At 50.1% G+C, this 12,656-nt stretch overlaps 1 protein-coding gene across 1 annotated transcript; it reads left to right on the forward strand.

Moving 5' to 3' along the window:
• The first annotated feature begins 334 nt into the window (after positions 1–334).
• On the forward strand, positions 335–12,403 carry LOC128044335 (cytochrome P450 4A24-like). Its single transcript, XM_052636490.1, has 12 exons — positions 335–529; positions 3,135–3,276; positions 3,907–3,951; positions 4,373–4,500; positions 5,474–5,598; positions 5,948–6,102; positions 6,598–6,704; positions 6,788–6,978; positions 7,076–7,209; positions 9,117–9,181; positions 9,325–9,401; positions 12,214–12,403. Exons 1-12 carry the CDS (start codon positions 335–337, stop codon positions 12,401–12,403), a joined length of 1,554 nt encoding a protein of 517 aa, XP_052492450.1.
• The last annotated feature ends 253 nt before the right edge of the window (positions 12,404–12,656 follow it).

A 12,656-nucleotide genomic window follows, 5' to 3' on the forward strand; every position in this document is an offset into this window, starting at 1 on the left:
GTATTTACTTTTCTCTTTTATTTCATACCGTCTAAAGGTTTAAAAAATGTAAGCAGATGATAGTTCGCAGTATCCTAGAACAACTCAAACTCCAGAAACAAGTTAGAAATATTATCTTCTCTTTATAATACCTACATTTTGTAACAAAAGAGAGATTGGTTTAAGAAAACAAATACAAAAAACAGCAACAAAACTGGAAGCCCAGTCTGAGCTCTGCCTTCACCTTCAACCTCCCCCAGGTGGGCGGGGACATCCTCCCAGATCAGGCTGGGTGCTCAAGGGAGGTCAGGCACAGTCAGGGACAGTCAGTGATCCATCCAGAAGCCACTGCACCATGAGTGTCTCTGTACTGAGCCCCTCCAGAGCCCTGGGCGGGGTCTCTGGGCTCCTGCCGGTGGTCTCGCTGCTCGGCTTGGTTCTGCTTCTGCTCAAGGCGGCACAGCTCTACCTGCACAGACAGTGGCTGCTCAAAGCCCTTCATCAGTTCCCGTCTCCTCCTTCCCACTGGTTCTATGGACACAAGCGGGAGGTAGGATGGAGCTGGATGGGGGAGTGGGAGGGTCGGGAGGGCCGGAGATCTAGAGCATGGTCACACTCAGCAAGTTCACACCTGGCCCTGTGCTTGCCTGAGAGCACAGACGTGCAGTCTGATGGGTCAGCCCCGTGGGTTCACTGTGTGTGGGGACAACAGACAGGAATCTAAGAAGGTGTCAAGTCACAGGAAAAGAGGCTTACCTGCGGGGTTGGGTTACGTCAGGTGTGGAGACAAACTGGCTTGGTTCATTCAGACTAAGGGATTTTCTAGTCCTATAAGGTCAGTGCCAGAAACCCACACCAGAGGCCACACACAGGAGCGAAGCTCCCAGGATGGGGCCAGGTGAGGAAAACTGCCTGCTTGGTGTCCTCTCTCTGAACTATGAGCTCTTGGAGCTGAGCCTGTAATCCTCCCACCCTCAGCCCCCAAAACAGAGCCAGCACAGAGTGGTGTCAGTCCATTGTGTGGAGGGACAGGCAGGAGGGACAGGAGCAGCTTGCAGGTTGGGAGGGGCAGCACCTGCCCACCCAGCACTGGCACCAAAGCCTGGGGGTGGGGGAGCTCAGAGCAAAGTCAGGGCCCACATGGAAATGGGTCAGCAAGGGTCTGTGGCTTAAAGAAGTTTTAGGAGATAATCACAGGTTGCAGAGAGCTGAGGTCCCACTCAGCAGCACAATTAGAGTAGAGTGGAGCCAAAGACGAGAACTAGAAGCAGCCCAAGCCCCATGCGGGCTGGCCCAGCACCTCTCTCCCCGCTCCTTCCTAATCTCCTGCACCCCAGGTCACTCAAGGTCCTCCCCCACTGCCTGTGCATTCCAGCCTCTGGGACTCGGCTCCCATGTGCCCTCTCCCTGGAATGATCTCATCCCTCCTATGACTGTCTCACAAGCCCCAGGCCCAAGTCATTTTCATCCTGGGTTTCCCAGGAGAGGAGAGGACTCTCTTTTTCCCTTGGATGTCCTTCTCACAAGTCAGTGGTGACTGGACGCAGCTATTTCTCTCTGCAAGATCATAGCGATGAGCTTCTTCTGGGAAACCTTGCCTCTGGCTCATGTTTCTATCCTGAAAGCATCTCGGTAAATTATGAGCCAAAGAAAGAGCAAGCGCAGGAAGACTTTCCTAACACCCAGGTCTGAGTTAGGCCCCCTTCCCCAAAGCTTCCCCACAGGCTTTGTCTTCTGTCCATCACACTTTCATGACGCCCTCCGCTTATGGCCAGTTGCTCTCTCATCTATTTCACTAGCCTGCAGGCCACAAACAGACAAGCATCTAGAGCCACCTCCTAATTTAGTGCCTTCAATCTGTGTCTGGCACAGAGTTACTGCTCAGTAAACACAAGCTCAGTGAAGGAACGTGACCCAGAGTGGCCAATTTGCCTCAGAGCTGGTGAGTCTTAATGGTAGAAGGATGCTGGTAGAGGTCAGATACCAAAGTGTAGAGTGTTTGATTTGAGTTACACAGAAGCCATTGAAATCAAGACGGTGTGACTATTTGGAACTTGTCTGGGATCAACTGCTGACAAGAAATCCAGAGGTAACAAAACAAACTGAGTCTGCAAAGTAGAGGAGAGGCAGTTGCTCTGTGGTAAAGATGCCAGGCCACCAGGCAGAGGGAAGAACGTGAGCAAAGACCTGGAAGAGGAGCAGGTGGACCCAGTGCAGGAGCGCTGGCAGCAGCATCCTGGGGGCGGAGCAATGGGTCCTGTGGAATCGCCAGCCTGTCAGGGCAAGAAGACAGAGGGTAAATTCAGGAAGGAAAGGCCTCTGGGGTCCACACTCAGGTGTGTACAAAGATTCCACTACAAGACGGGAAGTGCACAAAAGTTTCTGACAATTAGTCAACGAAAATGAGATCAAAAATCCACATATCAAAATCTTATTTCAATACCATTCTCATATGTGTACCTGCTGAATCTGACCAACAACTGTGCACACACGCAATATGGAAAATAAGATTACACACACAATGTAATACTTAATTTTTTTCACTTAGCCATACACATTCCAAACATTCTTTCATACTCATGTACATTAACAGGTATGCTGGGATATCATCAAACATATATATATGATCAGGATGGCAAATGAAATTATATATAAATTCAATTCTTAAAATATCTATCTCTTCTTTAAATAAACCAAATAATATGAAAAATTGTTTACTTTCTCCAGGGGATCTTACCAACCCAGCATCAACCCAGGTCTCCCACTTTGTAGGTAAATTCATAATACCTGAGGTGCCAGGGAAGCCTACCAAGTGACAGAAATTATCATAAATTGCTCAAGAAGTTATGTCACTGTGTGCAAATTATTTCCAAATGTTTCACAAGCCAAGGAGTTATCTTTGATGTAAGATTCTGTAGGCAGTTTGTAGTGTTGGCCCATAACTCTACTTGACATGGGAAAGAATCTGATCTTAGGAGAATGGGGGACAGCCTGCAAGGTTGGATGAGATTCCAGGTCAGAAGAAATAGTTCTAAACTCTTAGTTCTGCTGATGGGTGCAGAGTGATCACCTGGTACCCTTCCAGGCCTTCACCTCCACTCCTGCTCTGGAACTAAAAGAGAGAAGTCATTGACTTGTGTTTCCCTTGGTGACAGTTCCAAGAGGAGGGTGAGCTGCCACACCTACTGAAAAGGGTAGAGAAATACCCAAGGGCCTGTGTTCGCTGGATGTGGGGCACAAGGGCCTTTGTATTGGTCTACGACCCTGACTACATGAAGATGGTCCTGGGGAGATCAGGTGAGAGGGAAACCCTCAGCTGGAAACAATCTTCCATTTGAGTACAGGCCCATGGGTGTGAAATTCCAGAAGACACAGGCACATCAGATGCCAAGGCCTGAATTCCTCCAAACACCCGCCCAACCAAAGCCAGAGAGGACAACATTATTTACTGTTATTAAATGCTTTACTCCTGGTGGGGCTGGATTCTCTTTTAAGTCTCTTTTCTTTTTACAAACAAATTGAGATGATCCCAGACCTGGAGCCAATTCCCTGTCCACACTGTCCTAGGTTGGGCACCTTTCACTGTTGCCAGTCCTGGGTCTTGAGATGGCCAGACCACCACTGACTATAGAAAAATCACAGACTCTGTCTCATTCTAGGGCACCGAACAGAGTTTATGTTTCAGGGCAATTCACCATCTTAGTCCTGTGGGTGTTCTGCTCTGCAACACTGAGTCTACGTTCCTGGGACCACGGTGACTATCAGGACAGAGAGAGTCAGGGGTGGGAGGCAAGTGGGTGGTGGCTTCAGAGTGACTGCCATTTGAAAAGCACCAGGAAGGGAAGGGAGCCCAAGGTCTAGACCTCAGGTGCTCTAGAGGCTGTCTGCCTTGTTTGGTCCCATCCATCTTCCCTCCTTATTTTTCAGACCCAAAGTCTCACATTATCTACAGACACCTGAAGCCCTGGATTGGTAAGTACATTTAAATACAACTGCCAACCACCCACCTGTTAGGTTTACCAAGAGTGGTCTCTGTGTAAATGGAGAAAAACAGGTGTCAGGCACCCTCATCTCTGAATCAAACCTCATTTTTCTAAAATGCCACCAGTCTTTGTAATGGTGCTCTAGCCCTCCTGAAGCCTAGCTGCTTCTTCATCGCTTCTCAGTCTTTCCTAATGTTGCCTGACTTTTCGATAAGTTCTTTTATGACCTGCCCCCTTACACTTTTTTGTCATAATCACATGCTATGGACAGACATACTAGAAATTCACATCCCTGAAATGTACTGGCCTCGCTAATTCTTGCCCATGGGAAGACTTCTCCTGACACCCTTGGTTCCTCCCACGAGGGCCCTAGTCTCCCCGATGCCCATACCCACCCATCTGTGGTTCAGGGACAGGTTTGCTGCTATTGGAGGGGCAGAGGTGGTTCCAGCACCGGCGGATGCTGACCCCAGCCTTCCACTATGACATCCTGAAGCCTTACGTGGGAATCATGGCCGACTCTGTCCGAGTGATGCTGGTGAGTCCATCGCTTGTCACCATACGCAGTAGAATCCAGCACAGCTGACAAAGTCCACTATCAGACACTTATGTCCCTCACACACCCATGAATACAGCCACCCAGAATGATGCACTCATGACTTAGTACGAGAGAGCACTCATTAAAGCTAGGTTGGACAGAGGAACATCTAGGCACCAGCTTGGATCCATAATTTTCTCCTCACCAAGAGAAATCAGGGCCATGGTGTATTCAGGGTCCACTCTTCTATCTCCATGTTTGAACACAGGGGAGTAGATCAAGGAGGTCAGTGCAAATTGGCCCTGGCTGCCCTGGACAATGGCAGCTGCGGAGGCAGAGTGGATATCCCAAGATGTCACACAAGTGGGCTCTGACCTGGGTTCCATCGATTCTGCATGTCACTGAGCCACTCATGGGAGGAAATGAGCCCAGGTCTACACTCACAGAGCTGGGCCTTCATAAACATCACCTCTGATCCAGAACAGGTTCTGTTCTTAGCTGTTCTTAACATCTGTTCTTAGCTAACATTAGATGAATGAAAGCAACTGAATAGCTCATGCCCCTTCTAGGAGCTGCATTAGAGCCATTTTAGCTTTTCCTTGCCTTGAAATCTTTGCTTCCTAGTGTTGGATATCACCTGTCCACATCTGACATCAGGACACAGAAGTTCTCCCTCTGTCCCCTGAGAAACTATGCTTTCTGCTCTGCCAAAGGTGGTTATTTTAATAAATTATTCCAAATATTCAGAATCAGTTAGGATATTAGAGGAGAATATAACTGCGTGTATAAGAAAGATTCAGAAAAAATACGCATCTCATTACACATGGGTGTTACAAGCCTAAGTTGCTAAAACATGTCTGCTTAGAAGATGAGGAAATCTCATCTGAAGATATAGAGACAGAGAGAAAGCCTGGCCTTGGCAGCACAGGTCTTCTAGGGGAGCAGGGCAGGGTCAATCACCATCCCTCCACAGGACAAGTGGGAGGAGCTCGTCAGCCAGGACTCACACCTGGAGATCTTTGGACATGTCTCCTTGATGACCCTGGATACCATCATGAAGTGCGCCTTCAGCCACCAGGGCAGTGTCCAGATGGACAGGTCAGTGACAGCTCTTCAAGGGCAGGACCCTGCTTTCATGAATGGGAGGGACTTACCTGAGGGGAAGTAAGGGCAGTGTGGATGCTTATCAGCACAAAAAGTAACATTCTACAGAGAGACATGGACCACGGTCAAATTCCACCCAGACCACCCTTGACTCAGTCAGAGGTCCCTGACTCCTGCTCGGGGAGAAGCCTGGCCTCTCTGGACACCTGTAAAGGACTCCAGGGGGAGGGCTTCAGGGAAATGAGGCAGAAATCACAATGCCTCGGTGTGACCTGAGGAATCTGACCCTCTCCAGGTCAGTGCCTCTCTCAACTCCAGTCTCTTCTGCGCCCTCTCCCTTCAGGAACCCCCACTCCTACATCCAGGCCATCAGGGACCTCAGTCATCTGATTTTTTCCCGACTGCGGAATGCTCTCCACCAGAACGACCTCATCTACAGGCTGACCCCTGAAGGCCACTGGAACCACCGGGCCTGCCAGCTTGCCCATCAACACACAGGTTCCCCTCCCACCTGGGCTGGTCCCCCCTGACCACACCCGCTCCACCACAGCACCCCCCACCACCACAGCCCCACCCCCACCGCTTCATCAGGCTCACATGGCCTAGCCTTGACCCGGTAGGCAGAGCCCAGACTTCTGCTTCCTCTTCAGGAGCTGGCACACACCCGCCTGCTGCAGGGATGGGAACCCAGAGGTCAGGGTGTCAGGTGTTGAACAGGGAGTTAGAGGAGTCACCATGTTGGTGATGCCTGAGTGAGACCCCCTCCCAGCAGCATTCAGGCAGAGCCCCCACGGGCTGTGCTAGAGTCGGGATTCCCGTCTGGAGTAGACTATGTTGGAACTCTAATCCCTGACATGCTCAGCCAGTCCCAACCTCACCCTCATTCACCTGGCACCCAGACTGGGCCTGAAGGGCAGAGGGGCTTATGGTGGGTGCAGACTCTGAATTGCCCAGAGTCCTCAGCTCTGGCTGGGAACCACTGCTCTGGGACAGATGCAGTGATCAAGGAGAGGAAGGCTCACCTGCAGAAGGAGGGAGAGCTGGAGAAGGTGAGGAGCAGGAGGCACTTGGACTTCCTGGACATCCTCCTCTTTGCCAGAGTGAGTGTGGGCAGGAGAGGCCTGAGCCTTTGTGCAGAAGCACACAGGAAGGGCATACCTGCACTCTGGCCCTGCCTCCACAGATGGAGAGTGGGAGCAGCTTGTCTGACGAGGACCTCCGTGCTGAGGTGGACACGTTCATGTTTGAGGGTCATGACACCACAGCCAGTGGCCTCTCCTGGATCCTCTATGCTCTAGCCTCCCACCCAGGACATCAGCAGAGGTGTCGGGAGGAGATCCAGAGCCTCCTTGCGGATGGTGCTTCCATAACCTGGTGAGTGTCCTGGAGATGGAAGAACCCTGTCCTACCTGAACTCAAGAGAATCCCTGGTTGTCCAGTCCTGCCTGCCCTCAGATGGGCTTCCTTTCAGGGACCACCTGGACCAGATGCCCTACACCACCATGTGCATCAAGGAGGCACTGAGACTCTATCCACCAGTACCAGTCATTGGCAGAGAGCTGAGCAAGCCCATCACCTTCCCTGATGGACGCTCCTTACCTGCAGGTATGAACTTCACCTCACCACTCAGCTAAGCACTCTGTAGGACACATGCTAGACCAGAAATCCACCTGTGCATTTCCAGTTTCAGGATGCTCTGGCTCTTGTCTGCCTGAAGATAATATTTATTCTCTAGTTTGAATGAGCTTAAAAGAATGCTTTTCCATAAATCCTAGGATTAATACTACCATATATTAAATAATCCTACTGCTAGGAACATACCTTGGGAACACCAGAATCCAAAAAGCACATGTGCCGCAGTGTCCATTGCAGCATTGTTTACAATAGCCAGGACGTGGAAGCAACCGAGGTGTTCACTGATAGATGAATGGATAATGAAGCTGCGGTCCATATACACAATGGAATATTACTCAGTATAAAATGGAACAAATATGAGTCAGTTGCAGGGAGGTGGAAAAATCTAAAGCGTGTTATACAGAGTGAAGCACTCAGAAAGAGAAAAACAAATATCGTGTATTAACACACACATGTAAACATAGACTCTAGGAAAATAGTGCTGATGAATGTATTTGAAGACCAGGAATGTAGATGCAGATACAGGGCATGGGCTTGTGGACGCAGGAGGGGAAGGAGAGGGTAGGACAATTTGAGAAAGTAACATCGGCACAGATAGACTATCGTGTGTAAAATACTAGTATGTATCTAGTGGAAAGCTGCTATATAAAAGGAAGGCCAGCCTAATTCTCTGAAATGGCCTAGCGGGGTCGAATGGGAAGGGCGAGAGAGGTGCAGGATGGAGGGGATATAGTTATTGTTTAGTTGCTAAGTCATGTCTGGCTCTTTTGCAACCCCACAGAGCGTAGCCCACCAGGCTCCACTGTCCATGACATTTGTCAGGCAAGAATACGGAAGTTAGTTGCCATTTCCCTCTCTCTATATATAGATACATAACTGCACCTTGCGGAGGAGTCTGGTAGGCTGCAGTCCATGGGGTTGCAAAGAGTTGGACACGACTGAGTGACTTCACTTTCACTTTTCACTTTCCTGCATTGGAGAAGGAAATGGCAACCCACTCCAGTGTTCTTGCCTGGAGAATCCCAGGGAAGGGAGAGCCTGGTGGGCTGCCGTCTATGGTCTCTCATAGAGTCAGACACGACTGAAGTGACTTAGCAGCAGCAGCAGCAGCAGCATGGCAGAAACTAACACACCTTTGGAAAGTAACTAACCTCTACTGAAAGGAAAAAATGTTTGACACAAAACTTGAATGTAACAAAGCGCAACAAGTAAATGTTGACCCTTCTGTGTGGTCTTATAATGGAGCCTAAAATTCTAATTCTTGAATCATGAAGGCAGAAGCAGGGGGAGGCATGGTGCTTCCAAATGGGGTGTAAATAAGGGAGGGCGCTCAAGAGACTCCACTGGCATGGGTCATAGGCTCTAGTCTCTGAGGTGCCCTCTGGTGGATGGCAAGGAGCAGGTGATGATGAGGTCTGAGAGCCCTGCCATGGCTGGAGGCCACCCACTGACTCAGCACCCAGTGGGTCTGAATCCCAGCCTGTTCCCTCCTAATTGTGGGATCATAGACCCAACTCTTCACCTCTCTGAGGCTCAGGTGCTTCATGGGCTTGTGGGGACAGGAGTGCTTGTGTGAGGATTAAATGATTCTTGCACATTCCCCAGGTTCATGATGGCACTTGATAAATGTGAGTTGTCACCTGAGCTGCTCCTAAGTGTATCCTTGCCGTTCCTTCAATTCTCAGTCCTGGGCTGTGGTCACCTACCCCTAATCTGTGACCGTGTGCTTTGTCATGCCCCGCCCACCTGTCTTGACAGAGCAGCATTCCACTCAGAGTGACGGAGGGTGCTCCCATGGCGGCTCCCAGGGCTTTGGCGAGGCCACACCTCCCCTGCACTATGGGACCACCAGCTTCTCTCTCTCCTCTGCCCCACAGGAATCTTACTCTCCCTCTCCATTTATGGGCTTCATCACAACCCAAAGGTGTGGCCGAACCCAGAGGTACGATGGACGTGGGAGGAGGAGATGGGACCTCTCTCGACACCAAACCCTCCCCCTGCTCCCTCTCTGGGATTCTTCTCCCCCAGTGCATTCATGTGAGGGGTTTGACCCCGAATGTCCAGGCCCCGGTGCTCTCTCTGCAGGTATTTGACCCAACCCGGTTCGCACCAGGTTCTACTCGACACAGCCATGCCTTCCTGCCCTTCTCAGGAGGATCCAGGTGAGGCCTCTGTACTGGGGGAAGCAAGTGTCACGGGTTGCTCCCCGATGTGTGTGACTGTCTACCTTCATATGAGGAGCATGAAGTTCCGTCCTTGTATGTTGATGGGCTGAGAAGGAGGCGTGGGTCTCCATGTACAAGAAGGTCTTCAGGACCCACCACAATGACACACCTCCCACTGTCCACAAGGATTGACGTCATTTCCATGTCCGTGGCCAATCCAAAGTATCCAGGGTTTTCCTCACTTTAGGAGTATGACGTTATAGCATTAACGTCTTCATGACATTTAAACTACACATGTTTGGTTAGCGCAATTTCAGTCACACGATTATCTTCATTGAAAGATGATTTTCTCTGTTCCCACCTTCCTAGTCAGCCCCGTGCCTTTCTGCTTAATTCACCTGTTTGCCCACACTGTATTCATCGTGCTTGCCTGGATTGGGAATTCCATGTCCTGAGGCTTCAAGTTATGTATGTGATCAGTTATAGTTGTAGTTTGAAGAAAGTTTCACAGTCATGAGTATGTTCTCACTTCCTGCACTACATCCGACATAGATTTGACTGTGTATTAATATAACCGTAACATATATTTTCTGTTGCCAAAATTCTTTATTAAAAAGCAGAGTTTAGACACCATGGTCCCAGATTATACAGAGTAATGTTAGTAAGAAGAATCTTAAAGTGGAGGACAATCAAGCCTGCTTTGAGGAGTCTATTGCTGATCCTGCTCATGATGCCAATTTCTCACTGCTCATACTGTGCACACTGTTTGCTGAACGCAGGATAGATGCAAAGCATCAGCTAAGAGGCTGGAGGAGGACTGGAGGAGCCATAGGGACTGCAGACACGTTTATTCTCTCCTGGCTGTGTTATGGCCGCCATAACACAGCTCTGTCCTGCCTGACACAGCCGCCGTAGCAGCAGCCATAAAAACCATAACGTAACCTCATATAATATAACCATGATGTTGGTCCAACTTAGCCCCAGTGCAATAGTAACCGGGGCTTTCATAGCCAAACTCATAAAGGCGTACTTCACACCTCCTCCAGAGCTTTTGCACGTGGAGCTTATATAACAAAAGTAGCCAGAGTCCAAGCGAGTACCATGTGATGCATGTCCGCAGTGCTATAGGTAATCTAGCTCTTCCATAATCATTAGTTACAAACCCCGAGGCAACAGTGAGAGGCCTCGGGGAGAGAGCGCCTGACAATGCCATCTTGGCTAATTTGCTCTTTCCCTACAGGAGGGAGAGTATTTTGTGTTTGACATGTGCATTTGAAAAATCTATTGCATGTAAAACATAAAGCACCCTTGAGATAGCTATTAGCCTGATTGATACACTCCTAAATGATTGCTGTGAAGATCTTAAAGGGCACAGAACCTCCCCTGAAATAGTAACTTCAGTGGCTTTGTAACATAGTAGAAACAAGTTTTTTTCTGACTGTACAGATCTAAGAAACTTTCAGTTGGTGAATCAACCGTTACAGAACAGTGTTGGAGTAAACTGTCTTATTGATTCTAGGATTTGGTTTACGCCAGGGTCCAGTTCTTCCTAGTAGACATGGCTGCAGGTCATTCAGTTGCTGCTAGAGGGCAGGAGGGACTCGGCAGCTTGATTCCTACGTCAGACTGAATATTTCTTTTCTTCTCATTCCACTTGAGTTGTTTTCAATTCAATCAATATTGTTCAAATGTGAAAGTATGTATTAAGCGTGTCTCTGTGTGCCAAGACCTGTGCTAGGAGATGGGAACACAGGGATGATAACGCTGTCCTCCCCCAGGGCTCACAGTCAACAACACGTCTGCTTCAACAGACATCATTCACCCATCCACTCTTTCACTCATTCAGTCCTTGAGCAGACTGTGGGGGGATCCATGATCCGGCACTGTGCTGGGCACTGGATGTGATGCGTCCTTGAGTTAACACCCATGGTGCCTTGAGGGTCCCGAGTGGGAAGAGGTGCAGCCAGCAGAGGGGGTGAGGGTGGTGGTCACTGGATTGAGCCTTGAGCATGAGGATGGCAGAGGCAAGGGGAGGGGACGTCAACCGTCGCTGAGTCAGGAAGAGGAGAGGGACAGACCCCAGGTGAGTGAGGAAGAATCCAGAGAGGGCTGTGATGCCGCTGAGGCACTGGGACGTGTCCTCCCTGTGATGCTCAACAGACAGGCCTGGAGCGACTGTGGCTTTAGAGGGAAGGAAGGAGTGGAAGCTGAAAAGGCCAGATGAGGAGCCCAAGGGATGGTTAGGAGGGTCATTTCTGGATTAGAATAGAACGTTCCAAAGGTAGATTGACTGAGGGGCTGAGGGAGACAGGAAGGCAGACCATTAACTGAGAGGGAATGGGTCCAGTAGGTTCAGAGTGGTTAACCTTTGTCCTCCCCAGGAAGCCTCCCTGTTGCCATTCTGATTCCTTGCACAGCCCTGTCTTGTCTTCTCTGGGGACTGGGCAGCCTGTTTGTCCACTGTAGGTGGTAAGGTCCTGTATCCACACTGCCCCTACAGTGCTCTGGGCTGACCTGAAACCAGGAATTGCCAGTGGACGAGTGAATAAAGTACTAGCTCACACTTGGCTTGACTCTGCGGCTTAAAGCGCTGATGCTCCCCAGGTGTTCCTGCTGAGAGTGGAGTATGAGTTAGGAGCAGTCCTTAGAGAGGTGGGCTTTGCCATCTGTCAGGGAAGAGCTCTGCTGGCAAGTTCAGTGGGATGAGTAAGGAAGGGATCAGGTTTGACCACAGGAGGAGAGCCCTGATTCCCTGTGCTCAGCAGGGGTTAGAAGCCTCTGCTTACTTCCTTTTTATCTCCCAACCTAGGAACTGCATCGGGAAGCAGTTTGCCATGAATGAGTTGAAGGTGGCCGTGGCCCTGACCTTGCTTCGCTTTGAGCTGTCACCGGATCCCGCCAGGGTCCCTGTGCCCATGCCAGTCGTTGTGCTGAGATCCACAAATGGGATCCACCTGCAGCTCAGGAAGCTCTCTGATTCAGGTGGGGACAAGGACTAGCTCTGAGGGCCCCTGTCTGCCATCCCGTCTTGCTGTCACTCTCCCTGTCCTTGCCCCCTTGCCCACATCCTGCTTCTGTCTGCCCTGCCAGCTTGCCTCATGTCTTGCTTCATGTCCAGCAGCAGACTTTCTGCGCTTCTCCTCTCACCTTTTTCCAGGCTCCCTGTGTGCTGTCTCTCCATCTGTCTCTGACCCCCTGTATCTCTCACTGTCCACTGGAATTCTGATCACCCGACACCCTCAAGCCTGTCTG

This window comes from Budorcas taxicolor, chromosome 3 (assembly GCF_023091745.1).
Source record: "Budorcas taxicolor isolate Tak-1 chromosome 3, Takin1.1, whole genome shotgun sequence".
Classification (NCBI taxonomy): domain Eukaryota; kingdom Metazoa; phylum Chordata; class Mammalia; order Artiodactyla; family Bovidae; genus Budorcas; species Budorcas taxicolor.